The 19,939-nt window shown below is 54.8% G+C and overlaps 4 protein-coding genes across 8 annotated transcripts in view; 2 read left to right on the forward strand and 2 right to left on the reverse strand.

The window, feature by feature from the left end:
• The window catches only part of SYTL1 (synaptotagmin like 1), an 8,527-nt gene extending 8,150 nt beyond the window's left edge, over positions 1–377 (forward strand). Inside the window, exon 15 of the mRNA XM_023529426.1 lies at positions 334–377. Within this exon, the coding sequence (XP_023385194.1) occupies positions 334–377 (44 nt within the window). The remainder of the gene's footprint in view (positions 1–333) is intronic.
• Positions 319–1,423, forward strand: LOC111738187 (synaptotagmin-like protein 1). Its single transcript, XM_023529194.1, has 3 exons — positions 319–707; positions 783–988; positions 1,186–1,423. The coding sequence occupies exons 1-3, from the start codon at positions 685–687 to the stop codon at positions 1,323–1,325; spliced, it is 369 nt and encodes a 122-aa protein (XP_023384962.1). The 5' UTR covers positions 319–684; the 3' UTR covers positions 1,326–1,423.
• A 158-nt stretch (positions 1,424–1,581) lies between these two features.
• On the reverse strand, positions 1,582–12,942 carry MAP3K6 (mitogen-activated protein kinase kinase kinase 6). 5 transcript variants are annotated; one of them, XM_011357695.2, is made up of 29 exons: positions 12,199–12,941; positions 10,735–10,874; positions 10,626–10,649; positions 10,168–10,358; positions 9,894–10,062; positions 9,438–9,544; positions 8,844–9,014; positions 8,644–8,756; positions 8,116–8,275; positions 7,746–7,908; positions 7,557–7,664; positions 7,403–7,452; positions 7,221–7,316; positions 7,002–7,092; positions 6,785–6,918; positions 6,279–6,406; positions 5,914–6,050; positions 5,483–5,588; positions 4,867–5,024; positions 4,572–4,764; positions 4,326–4,464; positions 3,875–4,034; positions 3,557–3,733; positions 3,160–3,265; positions 2,724–2,892; positions 2,524–2,636; positions 2,357–2,430; positions 2,081–2,157; positions 1,582–1,875 (listed from the first exon to the last, which is right to left on the reverse strand). In XM_011357695.2, the coding sequence occupies exons 1-29, from the start codon at positions 12,539–12,541 to the stop codon at positions 1,797–1,799; spliced, it is 3,876 nt and encodes a 1,291-aa protein (XP_011355997.1). In that variant the 5' UTR covers positions 12,542–12,941; the 3' UTR covers positions 1,582–1,796. The 5 variants fall into 5 exon arrangements, 3 of the variants coding, with proteins under 3 accessions (XP_011355997.1, XP_023384959.1, XP_023384960.1); XR_002779735.1 differs by lacking the exons at positions 1,582–1,875; positions 2,081–2,157; positions 2,357–2,430 and having other exon boundaries at positions 2,525–2,636; positions 3,160–3,302; positions 12,199–12,942; XR_002779734.1 differs by lacking the exons at positions 1,582–1,875; positions 2,081–2,157; positions 2,357–2,430 and having other exon boundaries at positions 2,525–2,636; positions 3,160–3,374; positions 12,199–12,942.
• A 1,316-nt stretch (positions 12,943–14,258) lies between these two features.
• On the reverse strand, positions 14,259–18,255 carry FCN3 (ficolin 3). The gene is given in 9 exon segments (XM_011358052.1): positions 14,259–14,503; positions 15,337–15,468; positions 15,572–15,701; positions 16,782–16,905; positions 17,111–17,144; positions 17,389–17,433; positions 17,776–17,844; positions 17,847–17,870; positions 18,165–18,255. Coding segments are annotated over 9 exon segments (894 nt in total).
• Between the last annotated feature and the right edge of the window lie 1,684 nt (positions 18,256–19,939).

The following is a 19,939-nucleotide window of genomic DNA, read 5'->3' on the forward strand; positions in this document are numbered from 1 at the left end:
ATACAATGGTGAGGGGCATTTGCCTGAAGTGGAGCTTCCCACCTCCGACAAACCCCTTCTAAACACCCACACTTGATTCCCCAGTATGAATTTTGACCACTGAGTAGGTGTAAAGGGGACAGACAACTTGAGCCAAGACCTGGAGTGGACAGAATTGAGGACACCTTTGAGGTGCTGCATTTCCGAGTGGCACCTATAGGACTCAGAGAGCTGAGGCTGAGACATGGGAGGTCACAGCGGCCCTTCCATGGAGGACCTGCAAGGCCAGGCTGTGGGGCTTGCAGTTTAGTGGTTTTCAAAGTAAGCTGGGGGGGCCTCTCCTGGTGTCTCCAGGTGCTGTCCCACCTTCGGAGAGTGAAATGGAGGTACTCCAATGAGGTTCTGAGTTCCCAGCTCTGCTTCAACCAAAGACATTGTTTTTCTCTTAGGTTTTGTACTTCTGAGCAGTATCTTGCAGAAAGAGCTCCAAGGCTTTAATTGTTTGGAAACTACTTCTGGGGGACAACAAGGAGCTGAAGAATGTCATTGAGTGGGGAGTAGCAGAACTGCCTTTCAGAGACATTACTCTGGGGTCCTGAAAATAGGAGTTGTAACTTTTAAAGGCAGGAGACCTGAAAGGAGGCGGATGTAAAAGTCTCAGGGTAGGAGAGTTTGGGGCCAGGCCTCAGGCAGGAGCCAGAGGACATGGACATTGTGAGAGAGTACAGGTAGGAGTCAGTTACTGGTTGGTTCTGGGGAGTGTGAGGGGGTGGCCCCTTGTTACCAGCCCACCTCCTCCACAGTTTTGTGCTGCCTGATGACAGCCGGGCCAGCCGCCAACGGACAAGGGTGGTACGAAAGAGCCTCAGCCCTGTATTCAACCACACCATGGTTTATGATGGCTTCGGGCCTGCTGACCTGCGCCAGGCCTGTGCTGAGCTCTCCCTCTGGGACCATGGGGCCCTGGCCAGCCGCCAGCTGGGGGGCACACGGCTCAGTTTGGGCACTGGTGAGCAGGGCAGGGTCCTGGGGGGAACCAATGCTGGGAGGCAGGGGCTCAACGTGTGGCCTTGGACACTTCTCTGCCCTTTTGTGAGCTTTGGTGTCCACTGAGAAGTGGAGGTGTCAGTGCATAATCTGGGACCAGGCAGGTGTTCCTTGGGACCTGGGGTGTCCAACATGACCATGCCCTCCACTCCTGCCCAGGCAGCAGCTATGGGCTCCAGGTGCCCTGGATGGATTCTACACCTGAGGAGAAGCACCTGTGGCAGACACTCCTAGAGCGACCATGCGAGTGGGTGGATGGCCTTCTGCCCCTCAGAACCAACCTGGTCCCCAGGACATAGCTGCCTGACAAGCCTTACCAAACCAAACCCCTCTCTGGATCCCCATCTCAGGGCCTGCCCTTGGCAAAAGTCAATAAAGTCTATTCTAAGGGCAAAAAGGGGCTGATGTCTGCTTAGGGTAGGGGGGATGGGGTGATGGCAAGGAAGAACCAGGGAAGCTGAAGGGGGCCAGGTGAAGGCACTTTAGACTCAGACATAAAGACATTAAAGAGCTGGTCCCACACACCTCCCCCCATACTTCAGAAGTTGCCAAGACTCAAGAGTACAAAAGTGTTCTGTTTAATAGTCTTTGCCTGAAGGTACTCAGCGAGCTTGAGGCATCTCTGTGGTTGGTTCGCCTGGGCCCCCACCCACCTGGCCTCCTTTAGTGGCCCCTGGGTCCTGGGATGGGTGTGTCAGAAGTTGCTGTATCTTCTTCATTCATCCATCTTTGGGTCTGGCCTCCTTCCTCTGATGCCCTCATTCAGCCTCCTAGGGGCCAGGGGGAGCGACCGTGGATCCTGCTCGCTGTGCCAAGATGGCTCTCCAGATGCGGCATACCATCCCTCTCCTGGGGACAGCAGGTTCAGTGTGGCTCAGCCAGAAGCTGAGCTCTCCCTGGTATCCACTGTCTGCCTGATGCCCCGCCTATCCCCAGGGGAACCTGGTGTCACTGTAGTTTTCAGAGAAACCTAGGCAGGCCTATAGCTGGAGATCAGGATATGGCCACCATGAGGCTATATGTATGGGTCATCAGAGGAGGGCCCAGGACATACCTGATGCGGGTATAGATGAGGTCATCTCTAGTGGCACAGGTCAATAGGGCATGGAGGGTGAAGCTATGGCTCAGCAACTGGTTGTGGACAGACCCACACACAAAAACAGAAAATCAAAGATGTATCCAGAGACCCAGGGGCTAGTTTTGTTCTCCTACCAACATGCTAGGGCAGATCACACCCCTTTCTGTGGGGTATACTAAGTAGTCATCCAACATTAAGATTCTCTGTATGAGAGGATAAAAGGTGGGGTTCAGCCAGCACTTTTCCCCTCACCGTCTGAATGGTGCCTGAATCCACATTCAGTTCCTGTAGCCACTGCACCAGGCCCTGGTCCACTGCACCAGCACCTATCAAGGAGAAATCAGGTGAATCCAGGGGGTGCCTCCCACCAGACGCTGTCTTACACCACCATTAGTGTTCTCCAGCCAGGTTCCGCTCACCTGGGGATTCTGAGGCCAAGGCACAGGTCTTGGCCTCCTCATTCACCCGCTGTAGAGCTTGTTGCACCAGAGCCTGGCACTCCCGTTCTTTTTCAACCAGGACATCTCGAAGCCTGTTAGAGGGCAGAAAGCAAGTAGAATAGAGGGAGATTGGGGGTGAAGCTGGCACAAAGGCTATGGATGGATCCCAGGAGCCTTACCTCTCAGTCTCCGTGTGCAAGAGGCTCAACTGCACCATCAGAAGTTGGGGGGCCTGTTCAGGATCTCTTGGGAGCAGGCTCTGCTGGACTGGGCTCTCCTGCTGCTTTGGCTGGGACTCCTCTTTACTCAATTCCTCTGACCTCAGTGGGACTATGTCCTTCTCTGCGCCTACCAATTTGCGTGGAGTGAGCTCAGACAGAGCCAGAACACCCATTTGGAACCCCCTAGATACCAGCCGAGGGCGTGGGTTCTGCGCACTGGCCAGGCAGTGTCAGTGTCAGTCTGGGAGATGTCGGTTTGGTTACGTCCTTCTAACAAGCTCCTTCCCGCCCCGGTCTAGCCTGGAGACCACGCCCTTTGCTGGTTTCATTTGTGTTCACTACGCCCCCAAGGGCCGCACTCTCGCACGCAGGCAAGCTTGACTCCCTGGCCTACCTGGACCCAGCACTGCCAGGGCTGCCCGTACTGCCCGGCTGAGCAGCGAGTCCAGTACGAACATCCAGTGTGGGCGGATCTGGCGCCTGCGGAGGATCTGCTTCACCTGGAGAGGGACGATGGACGCCGCTGAAACTGCTAAGCTTCAAATAGATGTGGGGCTTGAGTTGGGAAGGCCTAGAAAGTCTTCTGCTTTGGCAAGCGGGTGAGTGGGCCTGGAGATCAAGGGAGGGGCTGGGAAGCTAGGACCGGGCAGATGTCCCTTCTCTGATAGCTCTATCTTCACGGAAGAGACATGTAGCCTTTCAATATCAAATCTTTGCACATTCCCAAGCACAAGCACAAGGAGCTTATTACCTCTTCTTTGGAAGCCCCAACAATGAGAAAGCTCCCTTACCGCATCTGGGAATGCAAAGAGTACTTCATGCAGAAGTGCAGGCCCAAGGCCCTGGGCCCGCAGCTGCCCTTGCAGGGCCCGCAGCTCCTTGGCCAGCTGTTTGCGATTGGGAGTGTGGATGTGCACTCCGAGGCAGTGCAGTAGCTGTTCCACATGATTCCTGCCCAGACAGGAACCCTGAGAAGGAAGAGACGGGTCGTCAGCGGGTATATCTCATCTGAGCCAAGAGATGCTGGTTACCGGCTAGGGTTGTGGAAGAGGCCAGTAGGAGTCCAGACCATACTCGACCACCAGGGGGCGCTGGGGCAGGCCGCCCACCTGTTCCTGCTCCAGGCACAGATTTTCCGCCAGGGTAGGCAGCTCCTGCTTCAGTACGCCGGCCAACATGGCCCGACGCTTGCTCTCTTGGTGTAGCAGGCTCAGCCCCGAGCTCTCCTCAGGGGATGTGGGCTCCTCTGCCCCAGGCTCCTCAGGCACCCTGGGTGCAATAGGGAGCAGCCAATGGAGGGCGAGCAGCAATACCAACCAGCCACCTTCTCCCCAGCCTGGCTCTATCCCTGGCTTTCATGCCTGCCTCACAGGAATAAAAAGATAAGCCCAGCACTGAGGAGGCACTCTAAATGCAAGTAAGAGTATTTGGGAAGTAGGCACCAAATGCCATTCTTGTAAGTGGTCAAGGTGCCCAGATCTCCAAGGAGGGCTTTTTCTGAAGGGAGTATAAGGACAAAACCAGATGAAGTGAACCCACCCCAGGACCCTGGGCTCTCACCGGAGCTGGCTGGCGTCCCCATAACTGAGGCAGCGCTTCGGGGGACTGGGCGGATGCTGAGAGGGTGCCTGAGGGCGTGGGAATGTCTGAGACTGAGTGGTTGAGTCAGCTGAAGGAGTAGGGTTAGCTGAAGGAGCATCTGAGGGAAAGACGAGACTGTCGGCTTGGGCCCCCCTTCAGCCCTCTCATCCCCACAGCTCCTCTGCCTTCACCTCAGTGTGCTCACTCCCTCTATCTGCAAAGTACCTGAGTGCTGCGGAGCATGTCGTGGGGAACCAGGGCTTCGGCTCCTCTTCCCAGGTTGCAGGAAGGGGTGCCCCAGCAGTGCTTGAGCACTAGCTCGAAGGTGGGGGTCTGGCTCAAAAGTTCGTAGGAGGAAGGCTTGGGCCTCAGCTGACAGAGAACTGGGCATTGGTGGATGCACCTTGTACATGCCCACCTGGGAGAGGGTAAGGAGGGTAAACAAGGGTCAAGTTTAGAGGTGTTCAGGGCCCAGTCTGTCCCCACTCCACCTCATGAGCCAGGCCCTGAGGGGTCTCACCTGAAACATGGCAGCCTGCGGGCTCCCTAGCTCGTGGAAGGGTGGGCGACCTGTGGCCATCTCGATTACAGTGCAGCCCAATGACCAGATGTCAGCCGCCTTCCCATATCCTCTTGGGCCCTGGTCAATTATTTCTGGAGCCATATACTGTAGGGTCCCTAGGATAGGAGCAGTAGCAATAATGCTCATATAGGCTTTATCAATGCAGGGGTGGCAGAGGCTCTCTCATCCTCTGGCTCTCTGCACCTAACCTGAACTCTATCATCCAAAACAGTTCTCATCACCTACCCTGGTCGTTGTTTCTTCACTCAGGCTCTATCACTTTCATGGACTACATCACCCACAGTAGGTTCCATTCCATCATATGTCCAGGATTATATCATCTACTCTGGCCCTCATCAGCACTTCTAGGCTCCATTAAGCTACTAAACTTAACATCATCAACTATCCAAGCTCTAGATGCCATCACCTGACCCCTGGCTCAATCACCTGTCCTGGTTCTAGCTCCCATTAGGACTCTAACTCAATGCCCAGGAGAAGTACCATTCCCTGAAAGGCCCCCAAAGTTCTTCTGCCTCAGGTCAAGATCTCCATACACTACCTCACACTCTGTTACCTGTGAAGGTCTCAGTGCGAGGTGTGATGCCTGCCAGCCGCTTGGAGGTGCCAAAGTCAGAAATCTTAAGCAGCCCGCTAAAGGTGTTGATCAGCACATTGTCCCCCTGAGTAGAGTAGACACTGTGCTCAGAGGCTAGGCTCCCAATGAGAAAATTGGACCTTATCCCAGGATCCCATTTCCTGGGAATCTCAGCCTGACTCCGCCTCTATCAACCTCCTCCCTCTGCCATCCCATTACACCTCTCTGGGAGTTGGCAGCATGTTTGGCTTCAGAGCTGAACTTCTCCCTTCTAGGGAACCTTTTTGATGAATTCCCCATCCTTTGCAAAGGGTCTTCCCACTAACTCTAAACTCTCAGCCTTTGTCTGGGGCCATATCTCCTCCTTCTCCCCTACCAGCAAGTCAGGATGGGCCAGTTACAGGGCTTACCTTGATGTCGCGATGCACAATTCGGTTGTCATGCAGGTAGCTGAGTCCCTGCAGGATCTGGCGGGTATAGAAACTGATGGTGCTTTCATTGTCCTGCAGGGGTCCCCACACTGACCGCAGCAAGGAGGACAAGCTGCCTGGGCAGGGGTAGTCTGAGGTCATCTCTGCCGCCCACAGCTCTCTGCCCAGGCACACCCATGCCATGACCCAGACTCCATCACCCAACTGCACTGCATCAGTTAATTCAAGGCTACACCACCCACACACGCCAAGGTTCATTCTTCCCAAGGGTTCTCCGCCCCTGCCTGGCTCCATCCCCACACCCCACACCTCTAGTTCCATTCCCATCCCAGCAGGGCAGGTACCTCCAGGCACTTCCTCCATGAAGATTTTGAGGTAGCCACCCTGGCTGGCTGAGCCCAGATAGCGCACGATGTTCTTGTGGCGCAGGCGTTTGTGCAGGGCAATCTCTTCATGCAGGTGCTGAGAGAACCTGGGGGCAGGTAGGAAGAGAGGAATAGGCTAGATTTGGGTAGAGAAGCTCACCCAACTCCAGCACTAGTCAGGCCACACCCCCAGGATCTGCCCCGCCCACAAGCCCCTCTCCAACCTTTCTTACCTTATCACCCAGCCCACAGGACCCTCCAGACCATAGTATGTCTGCCTGGTTCCAAACGTTCTGTCCACAGGCCTGGCCCCACTGGCCTGGGACTCTCGAGTCCGTGAGCCCACCCACTCGGCCCCGACCACTAGGGCATCAACGTTTCCCTGTCTACCGCCCCGCCCACACGAACCTCTCAACTCGTGGTGCCGCCCACTTGACCCGCCCACCTGGGCCCTCGGTCCCGCCCACGCGCCCTGAGCACTGCACCTGCTGTCGGGTTCCGGGATTTCCTTGATGGCGATGCGTACCCGCGTGTGCCGGTCGCGGCCTGCGTACACGACCCCGTACGTGCCCTTGCCCAGCACCAGCCTCTCACCTGTCTCCGTGTACTCATAATCAAACTGCGGAAGCCAGTGAGATGGGGATTCAGCAGGGCCTTCAGCCCTTTCCCCACCCTGAATTCCCAGCACAAGCACTGCCTCACCTCCAGCACCTCACCCACGCCCTCCGCCTCTTCCGCGGGTGCCTCCTTGGAATCCAGATTCGTCACCAAGGCCTGGATCAAACCGCAGAACCTGAGAGTAGGGGAGGTCAGACCCGCGGGAGGGGCACCTCGGGCGCAAACTGTCCCTATCTTATGCCGAGAGCACCTTCCCTTTCCTCACTCCCCCGAGCATCCCGACCCCCGAGAGGCTGTGCGCACCACTGGCAGTGCCCTATGCTGGGGAAGCACAGCTGGACGTCCTGAGCCGGGGAATGTGTGTAGAGGAAGCAGCAGCGCTCGTCCTGCTTGGAGGCGCTAGTAAGGGAAGAAGAGCCCAAGTGAGCGCCATGTGGGCCAACGGCGCCACCCCGCCCTGGATCGCTCCAGGCCTAGCCCCTCACCTGACACCACAGATGGAGGTGACTGAGTAGGTCCACTGGGAGGGAATGTCCTGTGAGAAGAAAGAGTCAGAGGTGGGGAGGTGCCAGGCAGCAGGAGGAAGGTCTAGGGGTGGAAGAAAGACTCGAGAGAAAGGGTGCTTAGTGGTGACTTCACCTGGGTCTCAGGCTCCAGCAGGCTCAAGGTCACTGTGTTAACTGGGTTCATACCCTGAATCTCCAGCCTCGCAGGCAGCAGCACTTGGTTCATCTCCAGGATCAGCACCTACAGATGACAAAGAGGTGTGGGGGAGTATGACAGAGGAGGCCTGCCCTCTCCCAAGTCCCCCACTCCCAAGGGCCTCACCAAGCACTGGTCCCCTTGGGGACCTGCCATTTTGAGCAGCTGGTAGGACTGTAGCAAGAAGTGAAGCCAAAAGTGGGCTCGGCGTGGGGGTCCTTCCAGGGGCTCTGGCATGGGTCTGAAGTGCTGGTACAGCAGGAAGGTTTCCATCACGGACACCAGGTACCTGCAAGCACAGCCTTGTCCTCAGCTCAGTCCAGGCACCAGCTATTGCTGCCAGGGATAGTAGACTGAACGTGGGCATTGGGTGTCATGGGCACTGGTCTGGAAGGGGCCAGGTAATTGACTCAGGGCTCAGGCTAGAGTGCCAGTGAACAGAGGTACAGGAGCTGACTGCTCAAGTCAGGCCAAGAGTGCAGAGGGGGCCACCTACCATATGGGGGCATTGAGCTTGTACAGCTGCTCTGCAGCCAGCGCCACCTGGGTAGGGTCATTAACAAGGATCTGAGCTCCCAGGTAGAAGCCTACATCCCAGTAATACTGCATCTTCTCCACACAGCCTTTTCGGGCCAGTAGGCAGCCCAGCTTCATGCCTGGGAGAGAGGGGCATGGGTCCTAGTAAGTGTGGTTGCAGATGGGGGCAAAGCCCAGGTGTGGGCCACAGTATTCATATGGGCAGGAACACAGGTATGGGTGAAAATGTAAGTATGGCATGACCTCAGGTGGGAGTAGGCAAAGGAAAGGGTTTGGGAACAAGTGCGTGTGGAAGGAACACAGGTGTGAGCTTAGGATCAGTCATGGGCTTAAAGGCTCATGAAGGCCCCAGACAGGTATGAGGATCCAGGTGTGTGTTCAGGCAGAATAGGTCCTAAAGGGGATCTCAGTCCTAGCCCAGCCCAATATTCTCTCTCCCTGCTCTGAGCCCCTGTTGGGGAGACAGTGGTGCAGAACTGAGGCTCACCGATGAGCTGGAGCTCATCAGAATCTTCGAAGCACTGCCCAGCAGCAATGAGGAGCACAGCAGCGTTGATGCCCGAGTGGAGGCTGGGCTCGACATCAAAAGCCTTCCGATACCTGGCGGGCAGGTGGAGGAATGCAGGGCTGGACTGACGCCCACAGTCTCACCCCTCAGCCCACTGTCCACTTGCTTGTGGCCCTTACCAATGATAGGCCTGCTCCCGGTACTCGGCATCCTGGAAGCTAGAGCTGAAGAACATGTCTTTGTAGATACGGCCACACATGCAATATAGGTCAGGTGCCACAGAGCCCTCACATTGTACCAGTGGCAGCAGCACAGCCAGTGCCTTCTCCCGGTCCCCAGGCCTGTTCCTCCTAGGGGACAGGAAAGAAAATTGGGCTGGGGATCTACCTGATGGCCCTGCCCCACTCTGTCTAGAAACCCCCAGATGCTGAACAGCAGGGACCCTTCCAGGGGCCTGACAGTAATGAACCCAGAATGGCAGTGATCTTGGTCAGCACTGACCTTTCTAGAGGTAGTGATCCCAGATGGAAGTGATTCCTAGCTGCAATGACTCTGAGAAAAAGTGATCTTGGGTAGCTGTGACCTTTCCAGGGCAGTACCACCACCACCACCACCACCCCGCCAGCAGTAACAGAACAACGGGACCATCTGACATCAGTGAGACCTGAGTCAGCAAATTCCCTGAACAGCATTGATCCCTGACAGCAATGACCTCACACAGCTGGGACCCATGTTCCCATGTGGTTACGTCCTGAGCCTTGCTTTCCACTCACCGGTTGAGAGCAAATGTGTAGTGGAAGCAGACGTTGTGCTGCTCGGCCACATCACAGGTGGGCAAGGCCTGCAGTGTCTCTACCAGTTCAATGATGGCCGAGTAGTCCTGCATGAGGGAATAGCACACACTTACATGATGACCTCTGATGAGTCTAACTGGCCCCCAGACTCTGAGGGAAACCCTGAGCTGGGGTCCCCTCCCACCCAACACCCCACCTGCTCTCATCACCATTTTCTGTACATCTTTCTCACACACAGCAGGTAGTGTACACACCACACCTTACACGGAGAACCCACTGTGTGCACTGACCTCATAATTGGGAGACCGTGACATGATCATCCCCATTACAAACCGAGGCTCAGAGATGTCAGATAATTTGAGTGGCACAGCCAGGAGCGGACCTTGAGTTTGTCTGACACTGAATGCTATGCCCTGACTGCCTCTTGGAGCACACCTGCACATCTCGGTAGGAGAGCAGCAGGTTCATGATGATGTCGGGGCTCAGCAGCTCCATGCTATCCAGTCTCCGCTGCAGGCGTGCCAGCTCCTGCCGCAGCTGCTGCCCGCTGAACCGCTCCCTGGCTTGCCGAATGTCCTGCCGAATGGTCTCCCGGAAATAGCCACTGATGCCCAAAACAGGGGAGGGAGGGAAGGAGAAGGAATGGTGGGGCCCACCCTCACCCTCTCCAGCCTCCTCCTGGTGCACCCTCTCTCCAGGCCTCTCTTACCAAGAGTCCATGGGCATGGCCTCCAGTAGACGGGCAAGCCGGCCCACCAGGGGTGTGAGCAGGGCCTCAGTGCCCACCCCAGCCTGGACTAGCCCATCAGCCAGGCCCCTCAGGAGGCCTGCATCACCACACAGCACCTGACCAGTGGCTGTCACCACATAGGGGATCAGTGTGTAGCTGCCAACACAATCCTGGTGGGAGGGAGGCAGGAATCAGTAGAGGTCGGAAGTCAGCAGGTTAGAGAGGACCAGGGAGGGGGTCAGAAGTGAGCACCAGTGGGGTTGGAATAGCAGAGAAGGGGCACACTTCAGGAAGGGAAGCAATAGAGAGCACAGGATCACACAGCTGTCAGGGGGTATTAGGAAGGTATTAGGGAGGAGGCCAAGAAAGGTAGCAGGGGGTCAGAGGTCATAAGGGAGGTCAAGGGCACATTGGAGTGTGGGCTGGATTCTGCTCACTGAGTTCTTCTGGAAAATGTCCTCCTGCAGGGAATAAACAAATACTGGTATTCTGGTTAGGCCCTACCCCTGTCCTGTGTCTTCCCCCACCAGCCACTTGGCCACCTACCCGCAGGGCCTGCAGGTCAGGGAGGTCAGGCTGGGAGCAGAGAAGCACATTGTTTGTCATGCTGAAGCTCTCACGTACACCAAGGTGGTAGAACAGGGAAGGCTGTGCCAGGGAGCTGCTCACCTCCAGCACCACCACATCTGTGGGTACACAAGTGGAGGCCCTGAACCCTCAAGCCCAGCTGGTGGAGAAGGAGGCTGGGGATCCATCCTGGCTCCTCCTGCCTTCCTGTGTGACTCCAGCAGGATCCAATTTTGCTCCTGGCCTCAGTTTCCCCTTTTTAGGGTCCCTTTGGCTCTTACACACAACTGGTATCTGTGATGTTTCAGGAGAGAAGTTGAGCTCAATGGGCTAGGACCCTCATCTCACTGTTCAGAGCCTGTGGGCACTGGGTACAGAGGAGAAGAGGCTGTGCCCAGCCCAGAGTCTATTCTAGGCCATTTGAGAGGTAAGAGTCGGGCAAACACATAAGTTCCCTTCCCTGGGTCCTAAACCCAATCTCTTGAAAAGGGCTGGCACCAGCAGTGTGTAGATGTGCTGTGCTGTATGTGTGCCTGTAAGTATCTGTATGTGTGTCTGTGTCTGTGTGTAGATTTACTGTGACTGGATCTTTATGTGCCATAGCGTCTGTGAGGGCCCATGTATTGACATGAATATGATTTGTGACTCTGTGTAAGATTCTGTGTGTCTTTGTGTTCTCGAGGGCGAGTCAGCCTTCATTTGTAGGCTGCGATTTTGTAGATATCCTGCAAGCACGGTGCCCGGACTCTTGGATAAACAAATAAGTATGGGTGGGGCGGGCGGGACGTCAGTGTTGGTGGAAGGGAGGGGTGACCCACACGGGAATATAGCCTTCTTTGGCCCCGCCCCTGAGCGGACCTGCTCCGCCTCCAGCCCCGCCCATTGCCTCGGGGCTACTGGGGCCTCATAACCTAAGTTTCCTCTCCCAGAATCTTGTCGGTCAGGTCTCATCGCTCTCCTTTTTGCATCTCCAGACCGATCTTCGAAAGTAGTACGCTAGGACTCCTGAACTCCAGCCCCCTATGTATAGCCCCTTTCCTAGTCCAAGCTCCACCTCCCAGAATCCGCCCTCATAAACTCTGTGCAAAATCATCCGGAGGCGGAGTTCTCCAACCCCACTCCCGAAATACCTCACACTGCCCGGCTCCTAGCCCTGGCCAATCCTAGCGCCTCTCCCTAGGCACTATGCGGACTCCAGAGTACTTAACTCTCAACCCTGAACGCCGGTACCGGGCCTGGATACACTAAGTACAAGCCTGAGTCCGGCCGCACTCCAGATGCCCTAAATTCCGCTTTTGTCAGGGCCCCGCCTCGAGTCCCTCAGCTTTAGCTCACCTTATAACCTCCCAGACCTCCTATCTATCTCAGTCCCACCCTGGAGTCACCAAGCCCCGCCCCTAAGCCCCACCCCGGCTCTCGGCCCCACCCCCAGCGTGCTCTCACCCGCATTGTAGAAGGAATCCAGCGCTGCTGTGTCTCCCAGCATCAACGTGCCAAAGGGCAGGCTGCGCAGCTGAGGTCGCGGCCGTGGCCCAGGCTGCTGCGCGCAGGCATCGCGCAGGCAGCGGAGGGGCAGAGGCTCTGCCTCAGCTCCGGTCTCGCGCTCCACCCGGGGCTGCGGCTCCCGGGTCAGCACATAGACCACGCTGAGCGGCCGGCTTCGAGCGCAGCTCCGGCCGTGGGGCGCCGCGATCGACCGGCCCCGGCTCAGGGCCTCGGCCAGCGGGTCCTGCCAACAGCTGCCCGCGCGCTCTAGGGCTTCGGGCCGCGGGCACCGCCCCGCCATGCGGGGGCGCTCGGGCTTCGAGCGCCCGTCTGGACACCCGGGGCCAAGCTGGAGCCAGGGATGACCGATCCAGGGATCTCTAAATCAGTAATCCGGACGAGACTGGGAATCTCCTAGGAACCAGAGATCCAAAGTCCGTTTAGAGGTCCCGTTCCCAGAATCTGGAGTCCAGGGCGAAATCCGGGCTCTGACTTGAAAGGTCTTGAGGATTTGAAATCAGGAATTGGGTCGCGGGAATTTGGGGCATCGAGTGATCCGCGGCTCAAAGTCACTTGGGAGATCCCGGGAATCGGTCTCACCGTGCCGGTCAAGCTGACTCCGCAGGAGAGCGTGCGTCGTCGCTCTCTCCTGCCGGGACTTGTAGCCGGGCCAAGCCCTTTCCCCGCCGACCGGGAAAGCTCCGCCCTCGGCCCTGGGGCGGCACCGCCCCCTAGCGGCCTGGGACTCGGCCTCTCCTCTCCCTCCTCTCCCGCTAGAATCTCTGAGTCCAGTCGCTTCTGGAATGTCCTGTGCCCCTGTGCGCGCCAACCGTCATAAGACGTGTGGTCAGGCCGGAGATGGGGAAGAGGCGTAAACTGCAGGTTCTGTCCTGCAGGCATCTGTTGAGTGAATGGACCTTCAGACACATCAGAGTGTGCAGAGCTCGGTAAAGCGCACAGGGAAGGATTGGAATGGGGGAAGTCTGTTCCTCCACCTGCCATTAGCCCTAGTATGAGACTTGGCATCTGAGCCCTCTTGCCAGGGGGCTGCTTTCCCCAGAATTCAATCAGCTAACATTTGACCTCTACTCAGAATGTGACCATGGGACCTGAAAAGAGTCCCTATGAAAACATTTTTTCTGCCCACCTGAAAGAGGCCTTGGGCTACAGCAGCTTTCCAGCTCCAAATTCCCAAGAATCCCTAAACTTTTCTTGTGAATTAGCGAGGCAGCAACCTACTATAAACCTCAGTGGACTCTGAAATCAGAAACTGGGGACTTAGAGAGGTTGAGTAACTTGTTTAAGATCACTTAGCCACATGACAGAGCAAGATGCAATCCCAGTATTCCCTATCAGACTACAGATATCAGATTCTTAACTATTTATTGCTCTGCCACTTTCTAGACTATGGCTCTGGCAAATTAACTGCTTGATAAATGCTAGCTCAATAACTGCTTTTTCACTACCGTGTGGCCCCATGGAAATAAAATGTGCCTTCCTTGGTTTGACCCTGAGTTCAAACCACTTCCTAGTGGAACAGGCAAGAAATAGCAGAGGGTGAGAACTTGGCTTACAACAGAGGCTGGGGTGGAAAGAGCCATGGGCAACAGAGAGGGTGAAAAAGCTGTGCAACTCCCACCACAAAACCATCTACTTGCCGGACCTGGAGGGCCCAAGGGCACTGTCAGTGGATGCTTGAATCCTTTCCAAGTCTTCTTCACTGTAATGCTCCTCTGGCTTTGGCTTGCACACTTCCAGAGATGGAAGCTTCGCTGCTTTATGAGGTTGACCCTTCCATCTACTGGAAGGAAAGTCTTCCTTGAATGGAGCTAAAATCTATGTCCTTGTTCTGCCCTCGAGTTTTTCCCAGTAATTAAGAGTCCTGCAAGCCAGGTAAAGGTTAAAATAAGTTTATTTTTAATGTGGATAGAAGAGCAGAGGCAGTTAGCAGTGGGGAAGAGTAGCGGAGGGTCCGGAAGCTGTACAGGAGAGATAAGGGTGCCGGCTGCCAGGGTGCCCTAGCAAAACATCATGTGAACCTTGCGGTAAGGGTGGCCCATGCCGAAGCCTGAGGCCCAGTCAATGTCATACTTGTGGGCGGTGGTCTGAGATATTGCATAGCACCTGTTGAGACTGGATTGATAGCAGGATCCATACCACCAGGCACCATGGACAGTCACCACGCAGTTGCCCCCAGCTATATCATGGTCGGCGTCATAGTTGGTAAAGGACATCCCGCTGTGGTGGCTCAGGGAGTCCCCCGGCAGGGAGGGTGTGGGAGGCACATTGGTGCTGGCACCATGTCTAGCACCCTTGAAAAAATGATCTCACAGAACCCTCAGAGCAACTGAGAGGTAGTATTATCAGGCCCCATGAGAAAACAGCAGTGCCAAGGAGCCAGGGTGTTTGCCCAAGGTTACTCAGCTAGTCACAAGGGCACTGGGATTTGAATTCAGGACTGTGGCTCCAAAGCCACCAGCTCTTCCCTCTGCCTTGTCCCCTCCCAGAATCCCCAGCTTCTCTCTAGCTCCTTTGTCTCTTCCTAGCTCCCATTAGCAGCCCGAGCAACTCTGTCAGGGAGAGCTGGGAGGGACTTTTCATATGCCTGGGCAGGAAAGGGGGCTTCCCTGAGGCAACTCCTCATAACCACTTCCCTCTTTCAAGTGTCTCAACAGTTGCTGTTTCTGAAGAAGAAGAAGAAGAAGAAGAAAAAAAACCCTTCCCCGGTTTTTCTTCCAAAGCAGATAATGCTAACATTCAGCAGGGCCTCAGATGGCTCCACAGCCTCCCTCCTTGTTTCCTTGTTCATTTTACAGAAGAAAAACTGAGGCTCTGATGAGGAAGGGACTTGCCCGGGGAAACAGTAAATGACAGAGCCGGATTCGAACTCAGGTCTGTTTGCCTCCAGAGCCCAAATTCTTCACTCTTGTACTACCCTGTCTCATGATTGCCATTTCTCAGATGAGGACACTGAGGCCCACAGAGGGGAAGGAATTGCCCTGGGTCATTATGGAGGTCATTATGGTCGTGCTGGAAATCTAGTCTCCCTCACCTTCTTCCCCTATTGCAGGGCCCTACCTTATGGTCACTCACCTGCAGTGCCCTCTGAGAACTTGCCCAGCACCAGCTGGTAGTGATCTGCCTCCCCAAGGAGGTAGAAGGACCCATAGTGAGCAAAGGCGCAGTTGCCATTAAAGTCCTCCAGCTCCACCCACAACTCCCAGTTATCTGGAGTGTGTGTGTGGGCGGGGGACAAGGATGAGGAATCCTCAGACCTCAAAATGCTGGAGGAATACACCTCAGGCTTCCTTGACCCTAGCTGGGAACTTACCCTGGAGAGTCAACTGATCCAAATTCTCATTTCCCAGCCAGAATTCAGACTCCTGGCTCCCAAAACCTGCTTTATAAGAGGACCAAGAGCGGAAGAAATCCACAAAACCATCCTGTCACCTCTGGAACACCTAGGGAGGCAGAGAAGGTCAGCACACTAGCCATTACTCCAAGCTGGGCATGGGATGAGGAGAAGCAGGGGGCAATGGCAGCTGAGAGTAGATGAACTGTAAAATGCGGACTGATACTTCTCCCCTCTTTGGATTGGGGGCTTGTTGATAAAGTGTGAGTCCAGGTGAGCTTTGCCTATGATGAACTCTACGTTCTCTTATGTTTTACCAACACTCGACTTCACACCAAAGCCTTGCAAGCCCTGGGGGGAGACTGGAATGATGGAAATATCATTCCTGCCTTCTGGAGATGGTTAGACCTGCTGGGTCTTATCATAGTTTACTATGATAAAAATCAAGACATTAGAGCAAAGAGGTCACCTCCAGAGACCCAAGCTAGACTCTTGGCCTAACCTTGATGCTCTCCCCACCTCCATTTCCTCCTTCAAGCCAAGCAGTCCCCAGGCCCTGTAGAGTTTCTCTCCTAAATATCTCTCAGTCTAAGTGCCTCTATTTCCGTTGCTGTCGTCGCCCACTGTCGTCTTCTGCTCGGACTTCTGTAGTCCTCCTAACCTGTGTCCCTGTCTCCCCTCTTGTCCCTCCCTGCAGTGTATCTTCCATGTTGTCATCTTTCTAAAACATAAGTCTGACCTGGTTACTCTCTGCTTGAAATTCTTCCATGGGTTTCCATTGCCTTCTGTGCTCATTCAGTGCCCTCCATGAACTGGCCTTTGCAGAGGCCTTCAATTCATGCTTGATTCACACCAGTAGACCTCAGCCAACCACTCATCCCTGTTCTTAGCTCACTCACATGGTCTCCAGAAACCCTCTTGTACCGTACTGCCTTGCTGCATTTGCCTTTCCCATTATCTGGAATGCCCTTCTGCACCTCATCTGTCTAGAGAACTTCTACATAGCTTTCGAGGCCTTTTCAACTGTAAAGCCTTCTCAGACTTCTTTAGCCAGACCCTCTGGGAGCTCAGTAAACATTTTATCTAGTGAATTACTCTAAAGAATGCCTTGGCTCCAGTGGGCTCTGGCTCCCCCTAGGGGCTAAGGGGCAGAAGTGCCCAGTGGGCCTGTGAGTCCCTTCTCCCCAACACTCATCAGCCAACCACCCCCTGAAGTGTCCATGTCACAAAAGACTGGAAGGACTCTGCCCTCCATGTAGGCACAGCCATTCAAGGTGGCATCTCAGCTTAGCAGCTCCTGGCAGCTCCTGGGAAAGAGGAACTGAGGGGACCCCCAATTATGTCTCAACCCCCACTCCATGGGCAATGGAAGAAGCTAAGTATGGGACCCCGGGAGCCCTCTCAGTTCTTTCAGGCTCCTGAAGGGGGTTCTAGGGAAGGCTGGGCCACACCTAGTGGTCCACCAACAACCCAGTACCACCTGGTTCCAAGTTTCTGGCTCTTGGGAAGGCTGTCTCACCCTCCTGGCACCAGAGCAGGTTCGCTGGATCTCCTGCCCCATGGAAAGACTGAATGTTGGCTGTGAGGTCTGAGTATCGCCAAGGGGATGCCTGCAGATCCCCAGAGGGGAGGGTGCCGAGGCCCTTCTCATTATCCTTCCCACTCTTCCCAGCCTTCCATCCCTCTGTGGGGGCACAGCCACAGACAGTGGCTGAGCAGCAGCTGAGCAAAGCCCTTCCCCTCTCTAGCCCAGGGACAGAACAAAGAAAGAAGAATCCCTGATCCCATACACTCACCAGGCTCGCCCTTGGGGCCCATCTTGCCTGGTGGTCCAGGTTGCCCTGAAATCTCAGAGGCAGAGATACTATAAATCTCATTCCATGCCCAAGGCCAAAAAACAACAGGGATTCGGAGCCAGAAGTCAACCCCAGATGCACTTTCCACTGGCTGTGATGGTGGAAAAAGGACTTACTCTCTCAGAGCCTTACTTTCTCCCTCAGTAAGATGGGGAAAACTTTCCACCTGCCTCACAGAGTCAATTTAGGGTGCTGGGCACCCAGCCTGGAGCCTGACATACAGTAGGCTCCTTGTCCCTTTGTCACGACCTATCCACACAGTTATTGCTGTACCCCCAGCCTCCCCAGTTTATCCCTGGCCCCTGCCTGCTTTCTAGTATCCCTCACCTTGACGACCTGGAGCTCCCTTCTCCCCAGGACTTCCTGGAGCTCCAGGACAACTGGGCAGGAGGACAGTTTGCTGGCTTCCAGTTCCCTGGGTTCTGCAGGGAGACACAGAGCCAGTCGGGTACAAGTGGTCATAGGGGGAGTGGGCATGTCTCTCCTAGACCCCTCTGCAGTTCTCTTTCCAGCACCCACATTGTAGCTGTCAGGATACTTGCCTCCAGAGCTTTCAAGGCTTTGCACTGTTTCCATCTATCTGCATATATTTATGTGCAGAGCCCAGATCATCAAACTCCCACCCTGCTCCTTGAGGCTAGTGAGCCTGGGTGGGAGAAGGACACCCAGGTAGGGAACGAAGATGGGATGGTGAGGATGGTGCTCTAAGCCCCTACCTGGGCAGCTGAGGTGGTCCTGGGTCCTCAGACAGGCAGGCTCCCTGAGCAAGAGGAGCAAAAGGGAGAATGGGGTCCATGAGAGGCCCATCTTGCTGGTGCCCTTGAGAGAAGATGCCAGTTTGTAAAAAGACCAGGCTGGTGGAAGTACCTAAAGGAAGAGTTCCGTCTATTGTCCTTCCCCAGGAACACTGCCCCCCCCCCCACCGAAGCTGGAGCCAGTAGGAGGTGGGGGCATTTCCTCCCTCAGCCCCAGAGAGAATGGGCTCCCTGCCCTTGCCAACTGGGATGGAGTCTGACTTCTGATCCTGGCCTCCAGGGCTCTCCAGCCATCTCTCCAGACCTCTGCACTCATAGGGGTTTTTCCACCTTTGAACCTTAGCTCATTCTGTGCTTTTCATCTGGAATGCCCTCATCTTCATCTCTACCGTGAAGCTCTGCCTGTTCATGAAGGTCCAGCCCTAATGCTAGCTGCACGAGGAATCCTTCCTCAATCCTGTCGACAGTATTAAAGACTATTCTATTCTTTGTTGGGCACCTACTGCACTCCACAAGTCATGCTCCGTGCAATTTTTATGTCACCATTGGTCCTTACACAGCCCTGCTTATAGTCATTACTTTTGGCCCTGAGTTATAGGCCTGATACAAAGGTGTTCAATAAATACTAGTTAAATGAAAGAATAAACAAGGAGAAACTAAGGCCCAGAGAGAGGACATGACTTGTGCTCTCTCTGGCACTTATGTGCCCATAGCCACAGAGATTTTGTCCAAGCCCTATGCCCCCCACCAGGGCACCCTTAGCAAAGTGCCCACCCTCATGTCCCTTGGGGAGGCCCTCGCAGGACCTAGGAAACAACTGCTAATATAGGCCAACTGCATGGGCAGCCCTGGCAGGCAGGCCTAGAGGATGGAAGGGCAGTAAGGAAGCAGCAGCCATGATCCAGATGTGAGGGGAAAGGTCCGAGCTAGAGAGGGACATCAGGTGATAGGGGAGGACAGGGAAGCCTCATTTGTTTATTCATTCATTCATTCATTTATTCATTCATCCATCAAATCCTCCCTGAAGGCCTCCTCTATACCAGGCCCAAAGCTTGTGGGCGTGGGGAGGACTGTGGTACAAGGAGGCATTAGGGAAGGTGGAGGCTGAGTTTGCTAGACAGGATTGATCTATGAGATGGACGCTCTGAGGCCATGCAATTTCAGTTTTGGGAGTCTGTCCTATCCAAACTCTCTCACAGGTATGCCAAGATCTGTGGGCAAGCCTGCTGATCATGGTACTGTTTATAATAAACATGGAAATGACCCAACTGGACAGTGATGGGATGCAGGCAAATAAGTTATCACCATGTGGACAAGTCATAGGGCAAATCTGATCGACAATGAGAGGGGCAAAGTTGCAAAACAATACGTACAGTACGATCTCACTTTGTATTTTAAAAAAGCTAAATGTTGTAAATTCACAGGAAAAGGTCTGAAACGTATTGTGAACCATAGTTATTTCTGGGGGGTGGGACCAGGGGAAGTGATTCTCACTCTTAATATAAACTTCTGTATAATCCTTTTGTTCCTTACAGGCATTTACTACTTTTGAAAATGAAAACATCTGATAAAAGAAATTTCCGTAACTAAGTGGAAAGCCAGCAGGAGGTGGGGGTATTTCCTCCCTCTGCCAAGGAGAATGAGCATTATTCCAGCCAGCACTTAAATGCTGGTTGGAGAAGCCAGGGGAGCGTGATCCAGGAAGGAGAAACTGCATGTGCAAAGGCTTGGAGCAG

This window comes from Pteropus vampyrus, unplaced genomic scaffold (genome assembly GCF_000151845.1).
Source record: "Pteropus vampyrus isolate Shadow unplaced genomic scaffold, Pvam_2.0 Scaffold36, whole genome shotgun sequence".
Lineage (NCBI taxonomy): Eukaryota > Metazoa > Chordata > Mammalia > Chiroptera > Pteropodidae > Pteropus > Pteropus vampyrus.